Genomic DNA, 15,068 nt, shown 5'->3' on the forward strand with positions numbered 1-15,068 from the left:
AGAAGTCACTAGCCAAGTGTAGGGAAGGAGGAAACAGCAGATTTTTAAGACCCCATGGATTCCTGGTGTCCAAACTACTCACTTATTAATTATAGAGACTGAAAGCTTATTTTTATTGTGTAATCTTAGAAGGTTGTCTAATCTTGGAAGAGGGCGTGAATGTGAGGGGTGTGGGGGCATGGTGTGATTATCATGAAGGGACAACACACTTTTAAATTTACCACTACACTCTCTAAGCAATGTGCCCCATTTAAATATATGGCCATCAAATATCAAACAAGAAACCATATACAACCATAACACGGACACCTTTTCAATAAATGACAAAAGTATACTCATCTTCAAATTAACCAGATGAGTAGAGGGTGGAGGAAATTCTTCTACTTGACATTCACTAAGTGTTTATCCAAAGCATCCTAAGCAAAACTGGCCTCCCTTATTTGACCAGCACATTCTATTCCTGAACAGTTTTTACACTTAGCAAAAGTTTTCCTACCAGTTGACATATGTTTGTTTGTTTGCTTTGCTTTCTTGGTGACAAATGTCATGCCGTGAAAATTGATGAATGAATCAATTCAACCTCATACATGGCTGTTAGCCATGACAGATATGTTCTACCTCCACTGTCAGAGGCAGTATGCATCTGAATGCCACTTGCTGAGAATCACAAATGGGAAGAGTATTTGTTTGTTTAGTATTTATAAATACGTTTGTATACCGCTATGTCATTTAAAAGCATCAAAGCCGTGTACAACAAGTAAAAAAAAAAGGAAACCCCTTACAGTAAAAATAATTAAAAATACAGTAAAACCAGAGATCAACTATTGCAAAAAGACATCTTCTTAATTGCTTCCATAAGCCTGGCAGAACAGAAAGGTTTTCAGCAGGCATTTAAAAGTTAAAACAGAAGGCACCTGCTGAATAAAAAAAACCAAACACTTCAACATTGAGATGGATGTGATGAAGGAGACCCATCATCTAAACACAGAGTGGATCCCTTCCCCACACCCTCCCCACACCAAACCAATCCTTGTAAATATGAAAGCATTACCTTTTTAATGATTTAGACCATCTTATCTTGTTCCCAAGGTGGCAAATTGCAGAGAAAAACATTCCCTCCCGACCCAGCCTGTCCCAATGGTGAATCACCATTTTCTCTATAAAAAGCTGTTTATTTTCAATAGGAACCAGGCTGACCTGACACTAGATGTTAATGGAAATTGTGTGGCTGCTGCTGAAAGAAGGATCCTCATCTCTTCTCCTTTCTACCCTGGTAACATCTAGTAAACTAAACCATGCAATATGGATAGAGATAGATTCTCATCTGTCCAACCTTCAGTTCAGTTTGCCACATTTCTGCATCAGGCTGCAATTTTTAACATAAACAAAAGGTTCCATAAACATTTCAGTGCCAACTTCCCCCGATGTACAATTGTATGCAGTTCTTGCCTAACATGCATGTTTTTTGCAAGCAAATTTCCATAACAGAATGCATTTTTGTGTGCTGTCTTCACCAATATATGCATTTTATGAATAGATACACATTTTTGTTAGGATAATTGCAATGCGAAATTTTGAGAAGTACACATTTCAAAGGATAGCGGCATTTCAGTTCATGCATTGTTTTGTAAAGTGAAAATTAGGTACAGTCGGTTGACATTAAAATCTGAACCAAACCAAAATTTCCCTCCATCCCTAAATTTTCCCATCATCCCATCCTTACTCCTGCACATACTAGCTAACAAAGCAGAGCAGGGGGCAAGGATGAGGCACAATGGTCATGTGCTTTTGTTTAGGAGACAGAAGGAGGAGGCAGAGCCGCTGCTTTTGGAAGCTGCCACAAAATCTCTGAAACCCTGAGCTTCAGGGGCAAGTGAAATGTCACACATGGAATGCATAAACTGGAGTCCGATTTTTTCAAAAAATGAAAAGCAGCCTCAGGTGACTGTGAGACTGAGTGGAGAGAAGGCAGGTGTATGTGTGTGCTTAACCCTTCCCCACGTGCTTTCCCACTCTGAATCCTCTGAGGATTTCTTTTTAATGAAAAGCAGTCTCAGGTGACAGTGAAATTGAATGAAAAAAAGTATATGTGTGTGCTTAACCCTTCCCCCCTGCTTACCCACTCAAAATCACTCCCTTCCGAAGCTGTAAGGGGAATACATATTCTCTGAAAACATTTTTTCTGATAAAGTGTTTGAGATTTTTCTTTTTCTCATTCTCCCTAGGCAAAGAAAGTCAATCTGCAGAATTTTCTCCAAATATTCTCCTCCTCCTCCACCACCACCACCATGATGAGGAGGAGGATGTGGTGGATGACACTTTCCCACTCCACCCTCAGTGCCCTGGATGACACTCGGCTCTCGGCACTGTGGAAGATGAAAAATGATGGTCACCTTAGGTAAAACACCTTTGGGACTGCCACTGCTACAGGTAAGCCCCAGGCCCAAGAAACTGTTGGAGATTTTCTTTTCCCCTACAAAGAAATTCAGTGAAATGCCCTCCAATTTCTCTGCTTACAAATAGGGTGGACAATTTGAAGAGGCAGTTTGCACACAGCTCTAATTCCAAATAGCTTGTCAGCAAGTCCCATCTTCAGAGCTGTGCACACACCATCTCGTTTTCTTTTTTATGAAGAAGAATTACTTGCTTTCATCTACCACAGGGATGGGGAACCTGTGGCCTTCCAGATGTTGGACTCCAACTCCCATCAATCCCAGCCAGCATGGCCAAAGGTGAGGGATGATGGGAGCTGAAGTCCAACATCAGAAGAACCACATCTTCCATCAAGAAGGTATCTTCTCATATTCTCCTGGCTTCCAAACAACACCATCAGCCATTACAATAAAACTCCAGGATCCCACCAGCACCAGTAAGCTAGTCCACAAACAATGTCCCTCCAGATATAGTGACTCTGCAGGCAAATACAAAGTTACCTGGAAACTTTTGGCATTCAGATTTTTCTGACTCTCTGCGGCCACTTTCAGCCTGGAGTCCAGCCCCTTTATCAGCGTCTCAGTATTACGGACATACTGCAGGTCCCGGTAGGTTCGAAGGTCCAGCACCTCCATGGACTGGGAGATGTTTTGCACCTGCTCAATGAAAGAAAAGAAAAGAAAACTTAAGATACACCCTCTAAGGCAGCCCTTTCCCAACCGGTGTGCCTCCAGATGTTGTTGGACCACAGCTCCCATCAGCCTCAGCCATTGGCAATGCTGGCTGAGGCTGATGGGAGTTGTGGTCCAACAACATCTGGAGGCACACTGGTTGGGAAAGGCGGCTCTAAGGGATGGTCAGACTCCAAAGTGTTATAGATGGGATTAGACAGATGGTGGTGGTGGTAGGGCCACCAGGGAATGGCCCTTCTTTGTGATGGTGTCCCTATGGAATGCTTTCCCTAGAGAGGTTCACTTACAGCCCACTCTTTGCTATTTCAGTGCCAGGCAAAGGCCTTTCTATTTTCCCAGGCATTGTAAGTATGTGCTATATCTCTGATGTTGTTTATGGTGGTGTAGCTGGCCTTCTATGGAATTCCCTCAACCAGCCACCATGATAGATTCAGGATGACGGGTGAGTAAAGTAAAATGAATCTGTCGATTTAGTTTCTCTCAGATTTGCATTTTTTTTTAAAGTTCAGTTCTGCACATTTCCATATCAGTTTGTGCTTTTTTAAAAAAAGTCCTCCCAAAAATTCATCGGCATTTTTGTGCACGTTTCTCCTAATATATATACATTTTTTGCAAGCAATTTCCCCTAATATAATGCAGTTTTGTATGTTACTTTCACTGATATACTCATTTTCCACCCTGATCACTTTTCCCTAATAAACAAATTTGGGTCCACATTGTTTCGTTGGAGAACTGTATTGGAAAATTTGAAAAAGTGTGAATTTCAAAGGGCAGCTGCATTTCAGTTTGCATATTGTTTCAGGAACTGCAAATGATGTAGGTTTGCATTAAAATGAGAACCAAACCAAATCTCTCCCCCATCCCAATGGATGAGCTTCGTTGCTCTCTCCCACCCCAGTTCGGTTCCAAAGGCATTACAGGGACTTATCATGAGTTTAGGGGATGAGCACGGTAGCAAGTCTCTTTTATCCACTGAGTTCAAGATGCTTCAGACCCTGACACCCCAAAGGGGTGAGCTTACTGCTTTTGGCCCTGGAAGCTCATGTCGCAGGGGCCTTTTCTGGGATGAAGAACAAGCTGCAACCTAAACATCCACCTCCAGCCAGCCAAGTTCTTGCAACTACACGTTACCCTCCACTGGAAGCTGAGAGCAGCTGTGGGGGGAGGGGGTTGGGGGGCTGAGTGGTGGTGGCAGCAGGTTGTTTTGTCCTTCAGCACTGGAGGGGGGATGTCTACAGCTCTTTACAAGTCTGATTATAGCAGCCAGACAATGCATAGCTCAATGATGGAAAATCGACCATGCCTCCAAATAACAGCTTGGAAAAGTTACTTTTTTGAACTACAACTCCCATCAGCCCAATCCAGTGGCCATGCTGGCTGAGGCTGATGGGAGTTGTAGTTCAAAAAAGTAACTTTTCAAAGCTCTGCTCCAAATATATCAGAATGGCCGACAAAAACCTGGGAAATTGCTTTGAATACAAAACTCACATTTTTTTTTTTCAATAATTTTTATTCAGATTTTCATAAAACATACAAGACAAAATCATAAAACATTCAAAGACAAAAAACAAAATCAAAAATAGTTAAACAAAAAGAAAAAAAGAAAAAAAAAACAAAAATAAAAAGTAAAGAGTAAAATATTGACTTCCCATTTGTCAAAGATCAAATCAGTTATAAGTCTATAATATATAACAATCCTGTCTCTTAAGTCATATTATAAAATCACTTTCCTCCAGTAGTTATCTTACTTAATCATCAAATCTCATAAACATTACTTTATTCTTTCCACAAAAAGTCAAAGAGAGGTTTCAATTCTTTAAGAAATATATCTATCAATTTTTTTTTCCAGATAAGCATATCGATTAATCCATCTCATTACTAATTATGATAATCTTATTGTCATAACCATAGTCAAAATAAACATTTCAATTAATCCATCACATCAGAATCTGTTAGGTTCAGTAATTTCAGTAGCCATTGTTCTATTATCCCTATTAGTTCCATTTTCCATCTTCCATCTTCAGTAGTCTTGTTAAGTCCAGTAATTTCAGTATCCAATCTTCCATTATCAGTATTCCATAATAATCTTGCTGTCAAAGCCATAGTCATATAGTAAGAGTCTAATGGGAATTACCTCTATCCCAAATATTTTCTTGCCATCCATTCTGAATAGGTTGCTGAAATACAGCTGTAAAATCATATCTCTGTTCTTTTTTTCAAAATACACTGGGTCATCTCTTGAAAGTTTTTCCATTGTCACATGGCTGCAGTTAATTCCATAGATTTTCTCTATATTGGGCTCCATCACATCATTCCAGTCCAGAAGATTATCCATGCCATTAATAACTTTATCTCTAGAATCTTCATTAATTTCTTCAGAGATAACATTGAGTTCCAAACAATAGATTTTATTTCTAAAGTCCATAGACTCCAAATCTTGTTCCTGTTCCACGTTTGTTCCAATCTCCGGGATCTCCTCTCTCACAGGGACCCCTGTTCCAGTCTCCAGGGTCTCCTCTCTCACAGGGACCCCTGTTCCAGTCTCCAGGGTCTCCTCTCTCACAAGGACCCCTATGTCTTTAATCTCCTGTGTCTCCAAACAATAGATTTTGTTTCTAAAGTCCATAGACTCCAAATCTTTTTCCTGTTCCACGTTTGTTCCAATCTCCGGGGTCTCCTCTCTCACAGGGACCCCTTCCAGGGTCACCTCTCTCACAGGGACCCCTATATCTTTAATCTCCTGCTTCATTTTACTCAATTCAACTTTCAGCTCCTTACAACCCTGTCGCAGGTTTTGTTTCGTTATCTCAATCTCATCCATTATTTTCTGAAACATAGTTATTTCCAGCTTCTCAGCCACTTTCTTAATTGCCATTTTAAAAGAAAAATATAGGAAAACCACTTCTTATTTCAGCAACAATTGGGTTAATACTCCAAACTTGGTGACATCACAGTATAAACAGAGCAGACAGCCTTATCTCTCCATAGTTAAGTAAACAAAATGCAGTTCCCAGGATCGAAACAATTAATGGCAGTCGTCAAGAAACAGATTCGTCAAAATAAAATAGACCAAAAAGAGAGTAGTCTCAGACAGTATAATATTCTTCAAAATAAAAATCTGGAATAGAAATCCCTCTTCTGTGTATATCTTTAGAATGCAAATCCAGGACAGCTTTTTGCAACAAAAACAGAGATAAGCTATTAATTAGTGCGTAGCAGAGAGAAGTTATGGCTCCCCAGTGAGATGTCAAAAACCGATCAATCTGGCAAATCTCTTTTAAACAGCAACAATTTAAGTCAAGTAAAAGAAAAATATAGAAAGAAGGGTGCTTGCCTGTTAGTGCGTTCTCTCTTAGAAGATAAGATGAACGTTCGCTTTAACAGATAGAGCTTGCTGTTGAAAATCCGTCCCACCTTCGTCGGCTGGACCTCGTCCCATAAATTAATGAGATCTGGTCGTCCCAACAAAAATAGGCTTTGAGGTTAATCTCTTCGTTTCTCCCTACCCGGGAGAAGTTTAATCAGTCAAAAAAAAAAAAAGAAAAAACTGACTGATATATCTGAATAAGCTTCTTTTGAGGCAGGAGCCCGTCTCAAAAGCAGGCACAGGCTAAGTCACCCTTCCCGGAAGTCAAAACTCACATTTTTGTGTTTTAAGATCTAACCAAAATGAGCAAGAAAATACATGTAGATAATGCTGGTCCTTATTTATTAACTGTTGTAATGAAAATTACTGATATCCAGCCTAATGTCTTTTTCTCTATTCTGTGATTTAACGACCTGGGAGATCAGTGTTCAAATCCCCACACAGCCATGAAGCTCACTGGGTGACCTTGGGCCAGTCACCGCCTCTCAGCCTCAGAGGAAGGCAATGGTAAACCACCTCTGAATACCGCTTACCATGAAACCCCTATTCATAGGGTCGCCATAAGTTGGAACAGACTTGATGGCAGTACATTTACATTCTTATTGGCACAATGCTGTGCTCTTAAAAAGAATGAAATCATATTTTTATATGTTCTGTATTTTGTGTTGGTGCTGTAATTTTTTTTAAAAAAAAATCAATATGGGGAGCAAATGTTCATGTGCCTTTGTCATTGGCAAAGGTCTCTCCAACTCTGCTGGACCTCACCATTTCCTGCCCATTGGGTCCACAATGTAGCATGCAGACCAGGGATAGCGAACCGATGGCTCTCCGGATATTGTTGGACTCCAGCTCCCATCACCTCCAGCAAGAGCAATGGTCAGGGATGATGGGAGGTGTAGTCCAGTAACATTTGGAGGGCCAAAGGTTCCCCACACGTAATATCAACAGAGAGAATGTATGTATCTGAAAAGCCAAGACAAGCAAGGTCCATCTATCCACGTATTCCTGCGTACCTCAGTTGTATTTCAGACCAGAACTGTTTTACATTTTTGGTTCGGCAGATACACAATGAAGTCTCCCTTTCTGGGACTTGAGTTGGAACTATCAGTCTGTAGCACCAGCTGGAATTCAAGCTCCTTTTACGGGCTTTGCAACCATGACATATGCATGGTAACTAACCAGGCTGAGCTGAACACTGATTAAAGGGAGGGAGAGGGAGGGGGAGGGAAATAAACCATCTTAGCTTTCATTTTAAAGTAAGGTGCTGAAATTAAGGAGCCCCAGTTAAAAAATGGCTGCCCTAGATGAGGGGAAAAAAAATCCTATCTGTATTTAGCCTGATCTCATCACAAGTCGGGGGGGGAGGGGACACAGTGAAATTTATTTATTTATTTATTAGATTTATATTCCACCCTTCCTCCCAGTAGGAGCCCAGGGCAGCAGTAGGATTTGTACTCTTCACTGTACAAATGGTATAATTTGGTCTCAAAGGCAAGCTAGCCATTATGCTAAGTGTGCAGTTGCCGCTAAACCAGGAGTTGCACATCGAGCCCCCCCCGCATTATTTATTTATTTATTTATTTATTTAAAATATTTCTATCCTGCCCTTCTACCCTATAATAGGGCACTCAGGGCGGCTTACAAAAATAAAATCAGACATGTACATACTAAAATTGTAAGCAGTAAAATCACAAAAACATTAAATTAAAAAAATAAAATACAATTCAAATACATAAAATACTATATATATATATGACAGTTTTGAAAGCAACAAACAGAACTTCACTCAAGCTTGCTCTGGATCCCTATAAGGATTCCGTTAATCACCTAAAAATATATATGAACGTAATTGTGATTAACCAAACAGAGGTTTTTATTAACAAATTTGCATTAACAAAACGTTTCAGCTTCCGCCTTCATCAGCTGCTAACATACAAATGCTGTTATCAAGGTGGCAGTTATAGAGCTTTGAGGGTGGAATGCTCAGAGGGGCTTCTTTTGCAGAAGCTAAGTAGTGGTGGTACTGTCCTCCAGGGTCAGTCCTGGCTCATATTGTGTTTGTTTTTTCTTTCTTTAAAAACCAATCAGTGAAAGGGTATATACTGTGATCAGACAAAGTCTCTCTATTTCCAGTACTCTCTTTTGCTGGTGTCTGGTCTGATCATCTATTATATGGGTAAAGGTGACGGAATTTTTCATTTCTCAGATTTGAGTCCAGGACAAAAAGCAGAGATGCACAATTAGAACAGCCATGTTCTGCCTTTGCTAACATTGCATCAGTTTGGACTGTAAATAGAGGAATTGATTGTTTGATCCCCAATGTGTAAAATACAGAATTAGCGACTGAAAAAGAAGGCTAGTTTTCAAAGGCTAAGCCAACCTCCCCCCTCCCATTTTTCCTAGGGTTGGGAAGATATGTCAGTTTTGGTTTTCTGTTTCTCATTTTTCCAATTTTAAATTCAGTTCTCCACATTTCTCTGCCAATTTTAATTTTTTTTAAAAAAATCCTCATGTAAATTCTTTAGCATTTTAGTCCAAATTTCTCCTAATAAACATATTTTTGTCAGCAGTTTTGACTAATGTACACATTTCTGCAAGCAATTTCTCCTTATAATACATTTTTGTATGTTATCTTCCCTAATATACTCATTTTTGTTCACATTTGGTTGGAGAACTGCATTACAAAATTCGGAGAAGTGGAAATTTTGAAGGATGGCTATGTTTGGGTCCTCCTATTGTTTTGGAAAACGTGAATTTGATATATTCCACTTTAAATGCAAGCCACATCAAATTTCTCCCCCATCTCTAGTGAAAACACAAACACTTAGTTGCAGCAGCAGTGGACCTCCTCCCTCTTCCACTGGTCGGGCGCCACCATATTAGTTCCCCAGCATTCTGCCTCCTGGAGTGGGCAAAAAGGCTTAAACAACAGTTAGAAGATAACACTTCTAGAGTGTAACATTGAAATCATATTCTTCTTTTCAGCTGCCGGTCTACTGGTGAGTTTAACAAAATATACAAATAAATCAGAATGCAAATCCATACCAATTGTGTCAATAATCTTGCCTCTTTTGCCTTGTCAAAATGGGACCATGTCATTTTGGGGCTCTATAGGAAACCTCACACATACAACTCTTCTTGCTAAAACATTGCTTTAAGTAAGAGCAGCGGATGTAGCCCCTCCTAGTGAGAAAAAATAATTTAACAGGGAAGGATCTGCTAATGCAGTCAACAGCTGGGAGATGAAGCTGAATAGGTTCCAGTTCTGGAGATGACACAAATTACTACCAAGGGAGATTAACTAATGGTGCAGGTTGCCAAGAAGAGCACGGAATCTCCTTCCCTAAGCACCTTCAAATCAAGATGAAATGTCCTTGTAAAAGGTACACTTTGCGACAGAGAACTGAAGGGGCAGCCAAGGGCTCATCTAGCTCCTCCCATCTTACCACCACATACCGAATACTGATGGACACTTATCTGGCATTTCAGCCAAATGCAGAGCCATTTCATAGAGGCATTTTGGCAGCTTCAAAATCAGTGTTGTTGTGCTCAAACCACCTGCCCGTTTGATGAGGCAATGATTTTGTGCCTGGATGGGGAACCCTGTGGCCCTTCACAGGACCATAGGAAGCTGCTTTCTACTCAGTCAGTCCATCTAAACTGACCAGTAGTGGCAAAACAGGGTGGACAGGAGTCTTTACATAGCCCTACCTGAAGATGCCAGGTGAGGACTTCCTGGAACTGGGGATTTCCTGCATGTAAAGCTTGCACTCTACCACCCAGCTGAGTAACACACGGAAACCCAAACATGAATAAGCTTCCTTATACTGAGTCAGACCATTGGTCCTTCTAGCTCAGTGTTGTCAACACTGACTGGCAGCATGACTCTCCAGGGTTTCAGGTCGGTTATTCCCAACCCTACTTGGAGATGCCAGAGATTCAGTTTGGGACCTTCTACATGCAAAGCAGATGATCTGTCACTGAGGTATGCTCTTTCTCCTTCAGATGTTTATTTATTTATTTATTTATTTCATTTTTAAACCGCCCATAGCGAATAGCTCTCTGGGCGGTGAACAAAACAAGCTTAAAATACAATATTACAATAAAATTACAATAAAATCAGCAACAAGTTAAACGGAAAAAAAAATTAAATGAAACACATTGAACATTAAAATGTCTGGGAGTATAGCCAGGTCTTAACCTGGCGCCTAAAAGAAAGTACCGAAGGCACCAGGCGTATCTCCACAGGTAGGCTGTTCCACAGTTCGGGGGCCACTACATGTTGTTGGACTCCAAGTCCAAAACTCCCTGGCCATTAGCTTTGCTGGCTGTGGCTGATGGGAACTGGAGTCCAAGAACATCTGGAAGGCTTACAGTTTCCCATCCCTGGTTCATCATGAGAGCAGATCACTGAAGAGCTTGAGTGCAATTTCTGACTTTCCTCCACATGGACTCACCATGGATCTGTGCTAGCTGGGAGTCACTCATATAACAGCTTCGTCACAAACAGCACAACCACAAGTTCTGCCATCCCCAAATAATAGAATGAACCAACTCCTAATTAAGTACAGAGGCACTATTGTCATTAATAGCTAGTGAAAAGTTCAGCTGACCTGCACTGCTGAAGAACCTAGCTGAAATTATCACTATGTGAATTATATGGTCACAGAAATGGATCTGAACTTGAGTCTTGTAGCTGGCAGGGCCGGTTCTAAAGGGTGGCCAGGTGGGGCACTGGCCTGAGGGCCCCTGGGGCTACAGGGGCCCCTGAGGGGCCCCTCTGGTCCCCTGCCGTGGATCACACAGCAAGAGCTTCGGAGCTCCCGCCATTCCCTTGTTTAACCTACCTTGTTCTGCGGTTGCACACGCAGCGCTGCCCTTAACGAAGATGGCGGCTGAGGTTTCCCTAAGGGGCTGAAGCCTCTATCGCCATCTTGGCTGATGGCATGCATGCGTGCTGTGCGCTTCAGCCCCTTAGGGAAACCTCGGCCGCCATCTTTGTTAAGGGCAATCACAGAACAGCTGAGAAAGGTAGGTTAAGCAAGGGAATGGCGGGGCGTGCGATCCGCGGCAGCGATCCTGCCACAAATCATGGTCGGGAAGCACCGGGGCCTGGGGCAGGCTTGTGCCCAAGGGCCCCAGCATATCTGGGGCCGGCCCTGCTGGTCTACATATTACAGGTTTCAAGCAGAATGCCAGAATGGCACCTTAGCCCTGGTATATTTGTAATGTGGAGAAAGCACTTTCTCATGTCCCATGACCCATGTCAATATGATCTGTTGCTGAAGTAGTCTTACACTGGCATGGATCCATTGCACATCATGCCTGACTGTGTGCTGTTGGGTCTGGCAAAAGATGCCATAGGGGCAAGTTTCTACACTGCCTTTTAGTTCAGAATTTTCAAGGGTGGTTTACAATAAATAATAATAAATAATAAAAACAGTCCATCCTGTTGCATGTTGCTTGTATACACCAGAGCTTGGAAGATTACTTTTAAAAAGTAACAAATTACCATTACAATTACAATTGCTCTGAAAGTATCTGATTACTTTTCCTCAAAAGTAATCACTATAATTACATTTCAGTTACTTTTTTAAAACAAAAGGCCTACAAGGTGCTGGCCTTGGCTGCTGCACATCTAAGTAACCTAAAACAACATTAAAAATAAACACACACATACAGAGGTAGTAGAATAATGCTTTTTATCTATAAGATAGCAATGGTGATCTCTCTGCTGGTAAGGGAGGTGAGGAGGGAGGCAGAGGCCACTACTCAGATCTCTGCATGTCAAACCAAGTGTAACCCCCCTCCACTCAGCCAGCAAGCATAATCTCTCTCACTTAACCACCTCCCGGACTCTGCCCTGCCACCAACTAAGGGACACTCACCCAAGCAAACATTTTCTCCTGAGATGCAAAAAAGTTAAAATACTGCAAATGTAGCACATAACCAGAGAGGGTGGTGGAGGCCACTTTGTGTGCCAAGTGCAAACACAGTATTCACACACACACACACACACATCTTTGTCATCTTTCACCTCCACAGTTCTTTATCTCCATTCTGCTATTGCCTCCTTCTCCTTTTCCCCTCCACTCCATTCTTCACCACCACCATCTATTTTTTTAAACAATTGATTTCTCCACTCCACCCCGTCTCACTCTCCACCTCCTCCCTCATCGCCTCCTACCCACCCACAGAGCATGAGGGAAGAGTGACGCTGCACAGAAGCCCAGTTTGAGGCACATGATTTTCATCCACAAATCAGAGTAGCAGAAGACGCCCCCTGCTTCCCCCCCAAGTAATGCCCCAAAGTAATGATGGAAACATTACAGTTACTCCACAAAAGGAAGAAAATTACTTCTAGTTCTATTATAATCAAAATGTAAAGGAATTACCCACTCGTTCCTCAGAAAAGGTAATGAAATACAAGTAATTCGTTACTTTTAGCAAATTACTTCCAACCTCTGGTGTATGTATATATATGCGCGCACACACACACACACACACACACACACACATACACACAGAGGGGGGGAGGGAGAGAGGTACATATAAAAAAGTATATATACAGGAATACATACAGAAGTTCTTGCATTATAAACCATGCATTTTCTCATGTACAAGTAAAGATCCATGTACATACACAATGTAAGACAGGAATTAACTCTAGTATGATCAAGAAATGGCACTTCTCAACTTGACTTATTACTTTGTAGCATGGGTTATATAGGCATGGTATATAGGCATGGTAGGTTACCTCTGTTGTGTTTGGTGCAGAGGCGATTTGCACTGTGTAGATTGCATTTGCATGTGATGATTACTTTCTTCCTCTCAGTGCTTCTGCATTATTCTTTTTTCACAAACACTGCTTTGGTTGGCTTTTGTATTGTCCTCATCCATAATATAAATACCAGATCTCTGTTGTCTAGAATGCACGTTCAACTTAATCCATTCTCTGTCCACAAGCCTTCATTGAGCAAGGTCACATATTCTAGGTCTGAAGGCAGGGATGGGGAATCTCAAGGTCTACTATATGTGGCCCTCCAGGCTTCTCTATCTGGCCCTTGGGACTCTCCCCAAGCCACACACCCTCCCCAGCCTTGCTTCCCCTCCTCCCATTTTTGCCCGGCTGGATTGTCTCCTTGAACTCTGAGAATGCCTCTTGCTTGCCGGGATGGGGGACAGAGAGGGATGTGTGGAAGTGTGTGTAGCAACTAGCCTGCTCTGCAAAGGTAAAGTGTACATTCATTGCTCTGAACACTTTTGCCTCCAGTCCTGCCGTCACTGACAGGTGGCCTCCAGAAGATTGCCCAGAGTTTTCCCATCTGGGTTGTAGGCATGTGATCCTCAGGCTCAGTTCGCACTTATTGCTACCCACCTCCCATCAACCTGTCGCCATCCGGATTTCCTTTTCATTGCTGCTCTCTGACCACCTTGTTTCTGAGTCGATGTGTTTTCTTGGCTTCCTATTTGGAGTGGGTCTTGGTTTCTATGCAGCTCTTGCTAATTTAACATCAATTATTACTCTGATGCCAGCACACACACCACTGTACTGGGATTGTGGAGCATATTTAGGACAATTATGTAAACATTGCCAGGAACAGGTTTCCCTTAGAACATCGAGCATTCAAAAGAATGACTTTCTCTCAACTCATTTCCAGCGATTATTTGCTTTATTACACCAGCCCAAGTTGCTCAAGTGCGGCTTTCTTTACCAAAACTAGGCACTTTCCTTTCCCCATCCCTTCAATTGCACCCAGCACAGGCAGTAAAATTATTTTATTTCAGAGGGCTTAAAGAGACTAGATTGCAAGCCATGTGCTTTAAATGGTTATTTATTTATTAACATGCCCCTTGTAGGTACTTTATCGCTACGGTTGCGGCCTCTGAAGGGAGCTGTTTCAGAGGCATTTTGCAGCATTTTATAATGAAAGTGTAATTGGTGTCCAACCTCCCTTTTCTTTGGGCATCTGTGTGTGTGCGTGTGTGTGTGTGTGTACAGCATGCCCACTTGTGTGCAAAGAGCCAAGACAGGGAGCCCCACTTGCCTAAGGAACCTTTCTGCAATACATACAAGGAACAGAGAGCCATTAGAACAACATGCACAGACATCCCTAAGGTAACATCAAGCACAACTTGAAAGTGACCTTGAAAGTGACCTGCGCCAGAGCAGAGACTATCCTACCTTTTGTGTCCCATCCTTTTTGGAGATGCTCACAAGAGCTGAATTTCAACTGAGACTCCACCCCCTTGAGGATTTTTGAAAGCCTGGGAGCCACCCCGAAAGTTCTCAAGTAACCAGAAGATGATTGTGTGCCAAGAGAGCACCTGTTCATCACTAGGAAATGCTGCATCTGCTGAAAGTCCCGCTTCTACACAACTGTTCAAGGTACAGGAGCCCCCTGTCCTCTTTTCTAGCTGGTCACCCTACGTAGGAATGTCAGCAAAGTCCACCAAAAACAAAAACAGGAGCAGAAATCCCTGATGTTCGCTTATTCGTCCCCAAACAAAACAGAAATATGATTAGTATTCACTGTTGTTGTTGCTTTCAGTCTGCAAACAATATGTAATTTAAT

The 15,068-nt window shown here is 41.9% G+C and overlaps 1 protein-coding gene across 4 annotated transcripts in view; it reads right to left on the bottom strand.

The window, feature by feature from the left end:
- Positions 1-15,068, bottom strand: part of OLFM2 (olfactomedin 2) — a 282,766-nt gene that overhangs the window by 54,212 nt on the left and 213,486 nt on the right. For 3 of the 4 annotated variants that reach the window (XM_061614510.1, XM_061614508.1, XM_061614511.1), the window contains exon 3: positions 2,934-3,092. In XM_061614510.1, coding sequence (XP_061470494.1) covers positions 2,934-3,092 — 159 coding nt within the window. The remainder of the gene's footprint in view (positions 1-2,933; positions 3,093-15,068) is intronic. The other variant, XM_061614509.1, reaches the window with a different exon arrangement.

Source organism: Rhineura floridana, chromosome 3 (genome assembly GCF_030035675.1).
Source record: "Rhineura floridana isolate rRhiFlo1 chromosome 3, rRhiFlo1.hap2, whole genome shotgun sequence".
Lineage (NCBI taxonomy): Eukaryota > Metazoa > Chordata > Lepidosauria > Squamata > Rhineuridae > Rhineura > Rhineura floridana.